Source organism: Megascapheus bottae, unplaced genomic scaffold, assembly GCF_031878675.1.
Source record: "Megascapheus bottae isolate mThoBot1 unplaced genomic scaffold, mThoBot2.hap1 HAP1_SCAFFOLD_323, whole genome shotgun sequence".
In the NCBI taxonomy this organism is placed as follows: domain Eukaryota; kingdom Metazoa; phylum Chordata; class Mammalia; order Rodentia; family Geomyidae; genus Megascapheus; species Megascapheus bottae.
In genome coordinates this window covers 24,093-37,912 of record NW_028327445.1, presented here as the reverse complement: position 1 = coordinate 37,912, position 13,820 = coordinate 24,093, and the positions used below count along the sequence as shown (strand labels likewise).

The 13,820-nt window shown below is 50.7% G+C and overlaps 1 protein-coding gene across 1 annotated transcript in view; it reads left to right on the top strand.

The window, feature by feature from the left end:
- Atf7ip (activating transcription factor 7 interacting protein) overlaps positions 1 to 13,820 on the top strand; it is a 37,724-nt gene that overhangs the window by 15,562 nt on the left and 8,342 nt on the right. Inside the window, exons 2-8 of the mRNA XM_090327568.1 lie at positions 3,602 to 5,214; positions 6,321 to 6,410; positions 7,394 to 7,539; positions 8,466 to 8,603; positions 10,151 to 10,216; positions 13,160 to 13,233; positions 13,703 to 13,791. Coding sequence (XP_090183694.1) covers positions 3,609 to 5,214; positions 6,321 to 6,410; positions 7,394 to 7,539; positions 8,466 to 8,603; positions 10,151 to 10,216; positions 13,160 to 13,233; positions 13,703 to 13,791 — 2,209 coding nt within the window. The 5' untranslated portion in view covers positions 3,602 to 3,608. The remainder of the gene's footprint in view (positions 1 to 3,601; positions 5,215 to 6,320; positions 6,411 to 7,393; positions 7,540 to 8,465; positions 8,604 to 10,150; positions 10,217 to 13,159; positions 13,234 to 13,702; positions 13,792 to 13,820) is intronic.

Genomic DNA, 13,820 nt, shown 5'->3' with positions numbered 1-13,820 from the left:
GTGCGGGCACACGCAGAAGCCGCCCCGAGGCGGGGGTGTGCGGAGCCTTGGCTTCCTGAAGCACTAGGCCAGCGCTGGAGGCCCGGCCCGGCCCGGCCCGCCCGGGTCTGACTGGCCGGCTTGTACCGTGCTCGGGCTGCTGATGGCCGAGCTCGGCTCTCCCCTGGATCCCACGGGAGCGGTCGTCCCTCCTAGTGTCCCCAGCTCGGAGACCTGTCCCTGTCCTGCCATCCGCTTCCCCTGCAGACAGGCAGCCGTGCCCGACCCCAGGTTGTGCAGTTGTGTGCATGCCGGGCCAGCTGTGGGCACTGCGCGTGGCCAGGCCCAGCATGGTAGTCCCTTGTCCCTAGACACTACTGAATCCTGGAGCTGGGAATTCCCGCCATCAGGGCTGCTCCTTTACTGGGTTTAAGGCTCTGCACATAGATGTGCACATAGAGACACATCCTCGTATCCACACAGGCTTGCAGAATCTGATCTGTAAACGCACGCCGCGTTTGTGTGTTGTCCAGGCCGGGCCCCTCCTCTCTCAGGTAGGGATGAATTTGTATTCTAGAGACTGAGAGATGCACATGGCGCCCCTTGTTTGTGTCTGCTGCACGGTTGGTTGGCACACTCCGCAGGCACATGTGTACACGCCAGCTCGCTGCCCTCTAGATTACTTCTTCTCAGCAGACCTTCCCTTCCCATCCCGGCCTGTTGCTGGGCAGCCCTGGTAGTACCAGCCGCTGATTGGCTGGCTGGTGGTGGGAGCCGCTCTCCACAGCCACTCAGGTGCCTCCGCTGTCTGAGCCGAGGATTGTAGGCGGAGCCAAATAGCTTCTCTTTGTTTCCTAGCTGGGGTCTGCTAGAAAGGAGAAAAGAGAGCCGGCTCACCTGGAGGGCTCACTGAGCTTTCCAAAAAAGTAGTTGCTGAAAATCCGAAATACACCCCCACCCCCAAATCCTTTTACAAGCTATCGAGAGATGTTTACAGGTACCAAACACACCAGTCCTCTGGCTAGGGAAGAATAAATTGTGTGGAAGAGGTTTTAGTAGGGACAGTATTTCCAGTTCTTGAATCTGAATGTGAAAAAATACTTCCAGGAAAAACTAGCTCATGACACCTTGCTCGTAGACACAGCAGACATTTTCTGCTGTAAAACACAAATGTCTTCCCTGTGAAAACGAGTGCCCTCATGTGACAGCTCCTGCCTGGTTCTAGTGTTGCAGCTCCAAAAGCTAGCATTTCTTTTGCAGAAGAGATTTATGAATGCCAGCTTCGATCCAGATGGTCCCCAGAATGTTCTGGTACTGTAGCCCTGGACGTTTTTGTGTAGGTGACTCCTTCCTGAGCGGACAGACTAGCTAGCTATCCAGAGCAGGCTGCTGCTGATTGGCTTGCACGGATGTGGCTGAGCTAGCCCACTGCCTCGTGGCCTTGTCTGCTTTCATTCTCCTGGGATCAGGAGTCCGTGGAGGACAGACGGCTGCAGGGTGCTCCCTGGTGGGCGTGGGCGGTACTCACTCTGTATGCCAAGTATACCCCATTACCACACCAAACATCACGCAGTCCAGGGCCATTTAATACTGAACACGATTATTTTACCTTTAGAATCACCATAGTCACATGCAAGATACCAAACTTATTTAAGAATAATTAAGTGATCAAGTCTACGTCTAAAAACACCCTAACGCACATACAGATTAGTGCTCATGTCATTCTAAGTGCATGATGCCAATTAATTAGTACTAAATAGGTCTCACTGCCTTCTTAAGACAACTAAAACCGGACGTGTTGGTGGCTTAAAATGTCACTGAGTAAATCCCAGGGAGAATGGAATTGGAAGCCATGACTATCTAGGTTTCATGCTTGGAGTTGACCACCAAAAGTTAGGAAAGCATTCCTGGTTCTCCCTGGTGTTTTGCTGGGGTTGGAGCTCAGGGCCCAGGGCTTGCTAGCTAGTCAGGCGCCAGTCCACTTCAACCATGCCCCTGGCCCTAGTTTACTTTTTCAGGTAGTCTGGCTTTTGTTCCCTGGTGCCAGCACTGGTCTTGGTGGTTTTACACAGCTGGGTTACAGACATGCACCACCCTGCCCGGGTTATTGGTTGAGATGAGGCTCTTGATAACTGGTGACCAGGCTGGCTGCCAAGTTTGCTTCTACTGTCTGCCTTCCAAGTAGCTGGCGTGTAGGTGTGTGTCGGCACGTCTGGTCATACCAACATTTCTCTATGTGACACACAAGCTGGAGGGCGCCAAGGAAAGATGTGCTGTAGCTCTCCCATGGAGCTCTGCGTGTGTATGTGTGTGTGTGTGTGTGTGTGTGTGTCATCTCTCCTAAGGTCACTCAGTGGCCGCCCAGGCCCGTCACCTACTTGAGTTTAGGGCTCATGTACATAAACCTCTGCACGCACGTAGGGACGCATAATGCATGTGAGTGGGTGTGAGAAGTTCCATGAGGCAGACATGGATTCCTGCAGGCCCGGCTCCTGCGCTGGCACGCGGGGCGTGGGCGCCGGGAGCATCTTCCTGCCCTTATCACTCAGGGACAGTTGCTAGGTGTGGGCCTTTCTGTGACAACGGCCATTCAAGTCCTTTGCCGAGTTGAAGTTGGGTTTCTTGGTTTGATGTCGCTGAATTTTGATTGCTTTTCCTTTATGGGAGGTATAAGTCATGTCTTCATCAGATAGGACCACAAGTATTTTCACCCTTCCCGCCACCCTCCTCCCTCTCTTTTCCTCTCATCGCTTCCTTTCCCTCTACTCTCCTCCTTCTCCCCTTCATCCCTTCTTGTGCTCTACCTCTTAAACCATTCCCCTAGACTTCTGAATTTTCTTCATTTTTATTTTGTTTAATCTTTCTTTCGCGTCTTGGGGCTTGAATTCAGGGCTTGGGTATTGTCTTTGAGCTTTTTTGCTCAAGATTAGCACTCTACCACTTGAACCACAGCTCCACTTCTAGCTTTTCAGTGGTTAATGGAGAGAAGCGTCTCATGGACTTTCCTGCCCAGGCTGGATCCTCAGATTTCAGGCCCTTGAGTGGCTGGGCTGACCAGCACGAGCCATTGACACCCAGCTTTTCACCTGCTTATTAAAGCTCCTTTAATCGCTAAATTCCATATTGAAAATGAAAGTTCTCCCCCCAATCCCTCCCCGGTTTCTTCATGGTTATTGATCTGGTGTAGACCAGAACACCGTTTATTTATTTATTTTTTTTTGCTGGTCCTGGGGCTTGAACTCAGGACGTGGGGCACTGTCCTTGAGCTTTCTCAAGGCTAGAGCTCTACCACTTGAACCACAGAGCCACTTCTGGCTTTTTCTGTGTACATGGTACTGAGGAATTGAACCCAGGGCTTCACGCATGCTAGGCCAGCACTCTGCCACTAGGCCATGCTCCCGGCCTGCACTTATCACTTTTGAGTCATATAATTCAGGTAAATAGAAAAATTTGTACACACCAAGTATTGTTAAGAATTCTCGATGTCATTATTTCAAAATGACCCTTTGTCTCTTACTTGTGCATGATGTCTACTGTTTGTTTCTCAAGACCAGTTTTTAGTATGCGTCGTGAATTGGATGTCTGATTTCCATTATTAAGCTCTTTATCTCCTCTTTTAAAGTTTCGAAATGGATTGTGTAGAAGAACCTCAGAAAAAAATCTTCAAGGCTCGAAAAACAATGAGAGTGAGTGACCGCCATCAGCTGGAGGCAGTGTACAAAGTGAAAGAGGAGCTGCTGAAGACCGACGCCGCCGGGCTCCTCAACGGCAGCCACGAGAACGGGGACCTGGACCCGGCCTCACCGCTGGAGGGGGCGGGCTCCGTGAAGGAGGGGGAGGACGTCAACGGGGTCGACCCCGACGACAGCGAGACAGAACGGGAGGTGAAGACTAAGCAAGGCGGGGCTTCAAATGGTGAACCTTTATCTTGTGACACCATGACTTCTGAGACAGCTCCCGAATCCACCCCCAAGCCGGCTCAGGCCTCCCCTGAGCCGGCCCCTGGGGGTCCCTCCCCTGGCGATCCCACCTCTGATGAGCTGGCCTCTAGTGACCCGGCCTCCAGTGAGCCGGCCTCCAGTGAGCCTGCCCGTAGCGATCAGGCGTCCAGCGAGCCGGCCTCCAGTGAGCCTGCAGCTGGAGACGCGGCCTCTGGAGTCCTGCCCCCCGGTGATTCGGATGGGGTTGATTCCTGTCCTGGGGATGCCCCCTCTGCCAGTGCCCCTGCTTCTGCTGACCAAGCCGCCTCCCGTGACCCTGCTTGTGAAGAGGTGGCCTCTGGCGGCTGCACCGCTGAGCAGCTCGTGTCTGAGGCGGAGGCCTCTGCCGAAGCAGCTCCTGGTGACTGTGCCAGTGGTGACCCGCCCGCTGGGGACGTGCCAGCTCAGGACCCGCCGGCCGGAGAGGCCCTGCCCACTGGCGATCCCGGCTGCAGTGACCAGGCCTCAGGTGAGCTGGCCTCCAACCAGCAGACTTCTGCGGCTCCAGCCTCGGGTGAACTGGCCATGGGGCCACCGACAGCCGCATCCATCCTTGACCCTGCCTTTCAACCCACTTCCCTGTCCACTGGTGAGCCCGTGCCCGAAGCCCACAGTACGGAGCAAAGCGGCCACAAAGATGGTGACGATGTCCTAGAGACGAGTGAGGACGGTGGGAAGGCCGACCAAACTCCCAGTGAGGACGCCCTCGATGAAAACCATAATGCGGCCACGAACGCTGACAGGAAGAAGGAAGTTCTAGAACCAGATGGTACCGTTACTTGTCCAGATCTACCTCCTGAAAACGAGAAGAAAGCAAGCGATGAGCCTGCCACGGACGGGGCCGGGGGGGACGGGGCCATATCTAGCAGCATGGACCAGGCTGACAAGGCCGGAGAGGAGAACGCCCCGCACCTCCCACGGGCTGCCTGCCACGACCCCGCCACCATGGAGGACGGCGAGGATGGCTCCGAACGCGCAGACTCCATGGAGACAGACGAGATCATCCCTATTTTGGAAAAACTTGCCCCTACCGAGGATGAACTTACATGCTTCTCAAAAAGTTCTCTTCTTCCTATGGAAGAGACGAATCTAGATTTGGAAGAGAAAATGGAAGGCTCTTTTGGCTCACCTTCAAAACAAGAAAGCAACGAGAGCTTGCCAAAGGAAGCCTTCCTGGTCCTCTCTGACGAAGAGGACATTGCGTGTGAGAAAGAGGAGTCTGAAGGGATGCCACAAGACGCCATGTGCTCCCCAGGTTAGCCTGCTGCCTCCTCCTGGCTTTCTTAGTGTCACTGAGCTACTTGAGAGTTGGGGAGTGGTGACTGCAAACTCTTTCATCTAAAAGGTAGATGGGCTTCATGATTTGGCAAATGCCTGCCTCTCCCATCGGGCAGTTTTTCCTTGTCTCCTGCTCGCCAGTCCTGGGGCCTGGCGCTGTCCTTGATCTTCTTTGTGCCCAAGGCTGGCATTTTACCACTTGAGCCACAGTTCCCCTTCTGGCATTTTCTGAGTAGTGTATCACAGGGATAATTTCCTGCCCAGGCTGGCTCAGAACTGCAGTCCTCAGACCTGTCTCCTGAGGAGCTTGGATTCTAGGCATGAGCCACAGGCACCCAGCTCCATCTTTTATTTTTCTTAGAGGAAAAAAAAAAAGAATGACAAAGTTTTGGATTGCCCTTGTGGTTAAATGCAAGCATCAGTCCTGTAAAAAACCTTTTCATGCCCATCAGATCTTATAACCCTGTCTTAGTGGTTTTAGTGTTTTCACCTGCGGTGGTAGGTTACGTTCAGGGAAGTCCTATCCTTTAACACTGTTGACCAAGTCATTTCCTCTGGAGTGACATTCTTGTCAAATGGAGGGATGGAGTCTCATTCCTTGTTGATAAGTCGTCCTTAGGTCAAGATGAAGTAACTTGACGCTGCCCCTCTGGTTGAGAGCATTGGTTGAGCTTATCAGTAGCTTCTGAGTTTAAAAACCAAAAGGAAAATGTGCCACCATCACCGTCCTCGTTTTAATTATTTAATGTGAAGGAATCAAAACACATACAAGAGGGAAACTGTCTTACTTTTGCTTTAAGGTCTGTATTACGAATTATTTTTTTCCATGTTGAATTTATTACGAATTACAGAACTGTTGAATGTGCACTTGATTATTCATTCCTGTGCTCCCATTTCCTTTCCAGAATTAAACATTTTGGGGCTGTGACTTTCATTGTGAGGGTATAGTTTGGTAACGGAGTGGTTACTGAAGTGTCAGTCAGTGAGTTGATAGCAGTCTCCTTGTCGGAGGACCTTCTGCTCAGGGTTTGTTTACTAGTCCGTGATGAGCATGAGAGTCTTACTCTCCTTCTTCCAACGCAGCCGCAGAAGTCGAAACAAATGAAAAGTCCAGCAAAGCTGAGGAGGAAGACCCAGCCATAGAGGAAGAGGAAGAGAGGCCTTCTGAGAAAAGTATGTACACACTAGTTTGAGAAAGTCTCGACTGTTTCCCGATTACCATTCTTCATGTCCTGTGCCAGGCACCAGGGGTGCTGCTGGGAGCCATGCTGAGTCTTGCGGACAGGCAGAGGGAGGTGGGGAGTCATATGGTGAGATGGGGAAAATGTGGGGCGTTCTTGACATAGTGAAAGAGAAAATCTGCTTGTGATCCAGTGAGTGTCCGCTTCCTTTGAGATCATATAAAGTTGTCGGGGATTTTTAAAGCACCTTTGTCATCAGATGTCACGCCCTCTTCTCCCCCTTCCGCTCTATACTAGGAATTGAGCCCAGACACACACACACACACACACACACACACACACGCACACGCACACGCACACGCTAAGAAGTACTCTACCACTTGGGTCTCTGCCCTAAGCCTCGGGTGTACATTTGCAATAACATTGATTTTATTATTTGTATATGTTCAGAATTCATTGGGATATGTTAAAAGTACCATTGCTTTCTGAAGTCTAGGGAGTAAGTGGTTTTTCTATGTTTACTGAAGTGGAAGAACTAGATAATCAAGCTAGGTACCCTTGACAGAAGTCTGCATCGTTAGCATACATTCTGTACCTTTTTCAGAGGACTAATGTGCACTGAGATTTGGGGCAGGGAAAGAATGAGAGATGACTGCGTTTTCTGTATGACGTAGCTGACACGGATTTCTCCATCTTACGAGGAGACCTTCAGCCAAGGAGGTTCTGTATTTACAGCACACGTTGCAGAGCCCTTAGAAAGTTTTTAGTTAACAGACTGAAAATGTCATCTGATGGTTGAAGCTAAAAGGTGTGTGTGTATGTAAATATGTGTGTGTGTGCGTGTGCACGTGTGCGCGTGCGCACACAATGCAATTCATCAGAGAATTGGTGAAGAATCCAATTCTGAGAGTGCAAAATAGGAATCAAGTCCTGTAAGGAAAACAGCGGACTGATCACTGTGGCTTTTGTCCTCAGATGAATGTTCCAGAAGGAAGCGCTCTAAATCAGAGGACATGGACAATGTACAGTCCAAACGGCGACGGTACTTAGAGGACGAATACGAGGCGGAGCTTCAAGTAAAGATAACTGCGAAAGGAGACATTAATCAGAAGCTTCAAAAGGTGTCGTGAATTATGGTTTAAAAGGCACTGGTCCCTGGAAGGGCGGGTGTGGCTTACATGGTAGGCTGTGTGCCTGGCAAGCACAGAGCTCTGGGTTTCAATTCCTGATACCAACAGAACAACCGAAAAGAACGATTGTCTTCATTTTTCTAGATTTTCGGTGTGATAGTGTTGTGTGTTTGACTGACATCCATGTTACCAGAATATGAAATGATTGAGTTTATGCAGTCTTATTGCTCATTAGGTTCTGCGTATTGTGTTTTAATGTTGGAAGAAGCTGATTTCACCGTTTTACATCTGTGCGTTCTAAATTCTTCATTATGTACTTGATTGTTATAAGTTAGAGCGCAACGCTTTGAAAGAACTGCGGAAAGGAAATATGCGAGGATTGTGAAAGTCTCCCCCATAAGTGTGTAGGTGAGGGGTAGTAATAACAAAAATATTCAGTATTTTCCATATTCTTCAAAATGTGTTCACTGACCTTTACAGTAGGCTGGTGAAACTCCGGCAATACTGGTTTTTCATACATTCCCTATTCAGATGTGACTTTATAACGTAAGATCCCTTCACCACGAAGACATCGCAAAAAAAGGAACAGGGAGGCAATAGAAACAATAGTGTCTTCCCTGACCTGTTGTGGTTCTCTCCTGGGTGTGAAGATTACACTGCTTAGTCTTTCAGCTGTTAGGACGATGAGAGGTGGAGTGTGTAAGGAATTGTGTAAATTTGTGCTTTGGAACGCTCCTCGCTGCGTCGTGGTCCACGCGTGTGCTGAGTGCGGCACCTGTAAAGCCCTGGGAGCCGTACGGAGGCGCTCAGATTGTGAAACACTTGAGTGTGAATCCGTTATCCTTATACAAAGACTTCTTGCTGCTGTTTGCCTGATGAATGGCCGTGCGGAGTGAGCAGAACCCCCATTTCTTTAGGTTGTGCAGTGGTTACTAGAAGAGAAGCTGTGCGCGCTGCAGTGCGCTGTGTTTGACAAGACTCTGGCGGAGCTGAAAACCCGGGTGGAGAAGATCGAGTGTAACAAGAGGCACAAGACGGTCCTCACGGAGCTGCAGGTTTGTAAGCTACAGCCGTCCGCACCGAGCTTCTACTTCGATCACTTTCTGTGTGGTGTTTGAGGTGATTAGGAAGAGGAGTCTTTCCCTGACTTCTTCTCAGTGAATTCATTAGTAGATTTAGAGAAGCCGCTTTCTTTTATGATGATTGGTTATCTTGCTACTAGCGGGGAAGATTTAGAGATTTCAAGTATCGTCACGTCAGGTTCTCTGTAAACAGGGATCATTTGACACCTTTCCCTTTCGTATCTCTCATTTCTTTCTCTGGCTAAGAATTCAAGCACTATTGGTGAAGAGTACAGAGAAAAGGATGTACTGGGCTTGTTCCTGATTTTAGAAGACATGCTTTCAGTTTTTCCACATTTTCTTTAAAGCCATCCTTTATTAGGTTGAGCTGTGTTCCTTCTATTTCGACTTCCTTCAGGACTTAAAGGAGGAATGTCTGCCTGTATTGAGGTGATTACAGAATCCTCTTGTTTCCATTTATTTAGAACTATCTTTGAATACCTGGAACAAAACTAACTTGATTATTTTGTGTATAGTGGTTTTCATGTGTTGTTAGAATAGTTTTGTTAGGATTTAATTATTAAACATTTTAGGTGTATGTTTATAACTGAAATTTGTCTGTAGTTTTCTTTTGTCCTTGCCTGATTTTGGTATCAGGATGATCCTGGCTTCATAGAGTGAATTTAGTAGTGTTCCTTCCTTTTTATTTATGGAGCAGGAGTGATCGTTTGTCATTAAAGGCCTGCTAGAGTATACCAGCAAATACTTCTGGGCTGGGGTCTTCTTTGTTAGGAGATAGCTTTGTTTTTGTTTTTGTTTTTGGTGGGTCACAGGGCTTGAACTCTGGCCTGGGCCCTGTCCCTGAGTTCTTCAGCTCAAGGCTACTGGCCTACCCCAGGGCCTGGGCGTTGTCTCTGAGCTCTTTTAGCTAAAGGCTACCAAGCTACCCTTGAGCCAAGCCCCACTTTCCATTTTTCTAGAGGTTAATTGGAGATAAGAGTCTCAGGCCCTTTTGTGCCCAGGCTGGCTTTGAACCTTGATCCTCAGATCTCAGCCTACTAAGTAGCTAGGATGACAGGTATGAGATAGTTCTTTTGTATTTGCTGCGATTGCTGTGTGGCCTCAAGTAGGCTGTGTTTTGGAGGAAGTCAGTCCCGAGGGCTGCTGGTCCGTTGTGCTGCTGTCAGGTGGACTGGGCTGGACTTGTCTCTCCAGCCATTTGGTTCACTGTGCACTTGAATGGGAAGTGTTTTTGTTTTGGTGGGTCATGGGGCTTAAACTCTGTGTGGGCGCTGTCTTTGGGCTCTTCAACTCAAGGTTAGCCCTCTACCACTTGAGCCACACAGCACCACTTCCAGTTTTCTAGGGGGTCGTTGGAGATCAGAGTCTTGGGAACTTTCCTGCCCAGGCTGGTTTTGAACTGCGATCCTCAGATCTCAGCCTCCTGAGATGCCCTTTTGTTTGTGTAGGGGCGATGCCGCCTGAGCGTCTTGCTCCCTGCTCGATTGCCACTTGATTGCCTTTAATTTTTCTTGTTTCAGGCCAAGGTAGCCAGGCTAACCAAACGCTTTGGAGCAGCCAAAGAAGATCTTAAGAAAAGACAAGAGGTAAAGATTTCTGTTTGTGTGCCATTGTCAGCAGTCCTGCCCTGGCATGGACGTTTTCCTCTATTACAAGTGTGAAATTTGTGTTTTCAATACACACTGCTGTCGTTCTGGAGCTGGGGCTCTCGAGCCCTGCGCTCTTCTCCCAGGACAACTCTGTGTGAGTGGTTCTGACGCTGCGCTTCCTGTCCGTCCTGCAGTGCGTGTGTGTGCCGCGTGTCTCCCCTTGCGCATGTCTGGGACAGTGGTCTGGTACAGCAGGCGTCGTGCTCTCTGGTGCTGTGCACGCAGGGCGTGGGGGTGGAGACAGGGCAGTCATGTCTAGTGCTTTCAGCATCTTCGCCAGTTCTTAGCAAAGAGTGCAGTGCAGATGTCCCAGGCTAGCGTGTGTCCCCACCAGTCTGCCTTCTGCCTTACTACTTCTGTTTCTTCATTCATGCTTTAACCCAGCAGCGGGATGGCTTTCTTCCTCAACTTGTTCATTTGCGCAAATTAGTGTCTAGCCTAATGGCTATCATAATTGCCACGAATTAAATTAATTCTGGTGTCAATGATAAAGTGAGAATTATTCCTGGATTTCTGTGTTAATGCAGTTTTGTATTTGCCTCACTTGCCTGTGTAAAAAACGATTTAGGGGGCCGGGAGTGTGGCCTAGTGGTAGAGTGCTTGCCTAGCATGCACGAAGACCTGGGTTTGTTTCCTCGGTACCACGAACTTAGAAAAAGCCAGAAGTGGTGCTGAGGCTCACGTGGTAGATCTTTAGTCTTGAGAAAAATCCAAGGACAGGGCTCAGGCCCTGAGCTCAAGCCCAGGACTGTTTTTTAAAAAAGCAATTTAGTTTGAAGTAATGGCAGGTTGAGAGGAAGGCCTTGTGTGCCACACTGGCTTCTACCCATGCGGAACTGACTGTGACTTAGTTCATGTCACCGTCCAGAACTGGCAGTGTGGCTACCTTTTCTGTTTACTCAGCCTTCCGCTGCGTGTGCGTGCGTGCGTGCGTGCGTGCGTGCCCACGTCTACGTGTCCTGTGCACGTTGGTCCCGTGCGTGGGTTCCTGTTGGCCTTCTCCTGAGTCGGGCTGGCTGCTTGTTGGGTTGCTTCCTGACTCCACTCTTCGTAGCTCGTTAAGCTTCACTTCCTCTCCTTCCCCAGCCTGGCGGGCGCTGCTGTCATTCCTTGTCCATACAGAGTCGCCTTTCCCGGGGATGATCTGGCCGTCACTCCATCTTCTTCCCTCCGCTCTCAGATGATGTGATTGTCCACGGACCCCACGTTCTTAAATGTTCACGTACAACCGTTTGGCTGTGAACATTTCCATTTTGTTCTGGGCAGTGCCAGTTTTCTTCTTGTGTGCGTGCTGAGCAGGTGTGTGACGACGCTCGGCTCCGAAGCCGAGGCTGCTGAGTGTGGCAGACAGAGTTGAGGGGTGTGTTGCCCAGGGCCGAGTCCTTTGGCTCCGCTTCTTTTCTTTATCCTTCTTTGTGGACCCTGTGCTGGGCCAGGGTGGTTTGGGGATGCCCAGCAGGAGGGTCCACATCCACGTCCACGTCACGTGGCGTGCACCTCACGCCCCGGCCTGGGTAACGCTTCAGGTTTCCGCGCAAGTCTCATCATAGAAGTAGAATCCCTACCGGAGAGAGTCAGATGGCGGGAGCCTCGCCCCCTGCGGCCTCTGCAGGCAAAGGTGAAGCGCCGACAGCGCTGCTAGCGTGGAGCCCCACACTCAGAGGTCCTGGTGGCTTATGGGGAGCGGGAGTGACCAGAGGCAGGTGACCACACGCGCATGCCCTGGGCACACGCACATTCACACACACACACACACACACACACACACACACACACACACACACGTGTGTGGTCCCCTTCCTCTGGACCTGCAGAAGGGTGAGCCAAGACAGACCTCTCTTCCTTCTAAAGTGGCCCTGGCAGCCACCCCAGGCTGCAAAGACCACGTGCTGTGCTGCAGTTCTAAAACGTGGGTTTGCTTCTCTCGGGATACTTGCTCATCTGGCTCAGGCATCATCTTTCATCAAGCAGCTTAGTCACACTGACTTTGAATTCTTTGTTGTTTATAAACTTATAGCTCTATTTCCTTAGGGTCAGTTCATTTATCTCCTTATTTCGTGTTTCTTATGTTCTGTGGAGATTGAAGGAGAAGAGTGTTGGCTTACTGCTTCTGGTTCAGTGGGTGTGAACTGTGTTTTGCTAGTCTTGTGTGGAGTCCTGTCATTCGTTCTCATTCTATGAAATGAATGAGGATAGCATCACAAAGAGAGGCCTGATTTGTGCCTCCTAATATGTGGATATTAGAAATTCATTGCTAACATGGGATTGTGGCCTAGTGGTACAGTGCTTGCCTAGCATGTACAAAGCCCTGGGTTCGATTCCTAGGTTCAACGTACACAGAAAAAGCCAGAAGTGGTGCTGTGGCTCAAGTGGTAGAGCGCTAGCCTTGAGAAAGCCCAAGGACAGTGCTCAGACCCTGATGTCAAGCCCCAGGACTGGGCGGGAAGGGGCGGGGCAGGGAGGAATCATTTCTATTTCTGTGGCTTGGAAGGCAGACAGCTGACCCAGGCCATCTTTTTGTGAAATGACTGAAGACACAAAGTGGTGGGAACACTTTCTACGCGAAATCTTAAAGATCATTTTGGCGTGAGAGTTTTTCACGTGGGGTCTTGGACGTGTCTACGTTACTGTTGCCATTCTCGTTCGAACTTGTGTGTTTTCAGAAGAACCCTGCCTTGGGGGTTGTACTGTTCACCTCTCACATCATGAGAGGGTGAATGAGAAGCGAGCGCCCACCCGAGTGTACCGACGCCCTGGCTCTTGTCCTCGCTGCACTACAGAAATGATAGCTCACAGATGGAGGGAGCACTGGAAAGTCCTCTTCTTAGAAAAAGAGTGCTTGTGGACTGGGTTTTAACTCTTGGTATTTCCCCTTGTCAGAGCCCACCAAACCCACCCGCGTCCCCAGGAAAGCCCGTGCCTGACGTCAACAGCAGTAACAACGCGGCGTACAGGTGAGGCCGGCTCTTCTGCCGTCTGCAGGGAGTGGGAGAAGACTTGACCCGAGTGTGCTTTCTGCTCCGTAGTATAAGGCTTTTGTCACTCTGTGTGTGTGGGGGGGGGGGGCATGCGCGCGCGCGCACACACACACGCACACGCACACACTCACTCACTCTGGGCTCAGGCCTGGACCTGCCAGGCGGCTGTGCTGCGCCTCTGCCCCTCACCGTGGTCCCTGTGTCGTTGCTGTGCCCATGTTGTTCGCAGTCGCTTAGCGAGTTCATCTTGGGGTTTAGCTCTGCTGGTCAGGCCTTCCCAAGCCCGTGTGCTGACCGCTTCCTGGTGAGGTTGCTGCTGGAGGAGGAGGAGGGCGGAGGACCCCACAGCTGGCCTCCCGGTCTCCGCTGCCTCTGCCGCCTCCTCCACCAGCTGCTTTCCCCTGGCGTGGCCTCCCCGTACACCCCCTGTGTGTCTACTTCACAGAACTGCAGGCACGGTGAGACAGATGCTGGAGTCCAAGAGAAACGTAAGCGAGAACACACCGCCATCTTTTCAGACTCCTGTGAACACAGGTGAGACTTTCTTCCCCCTCAGGGCCTGG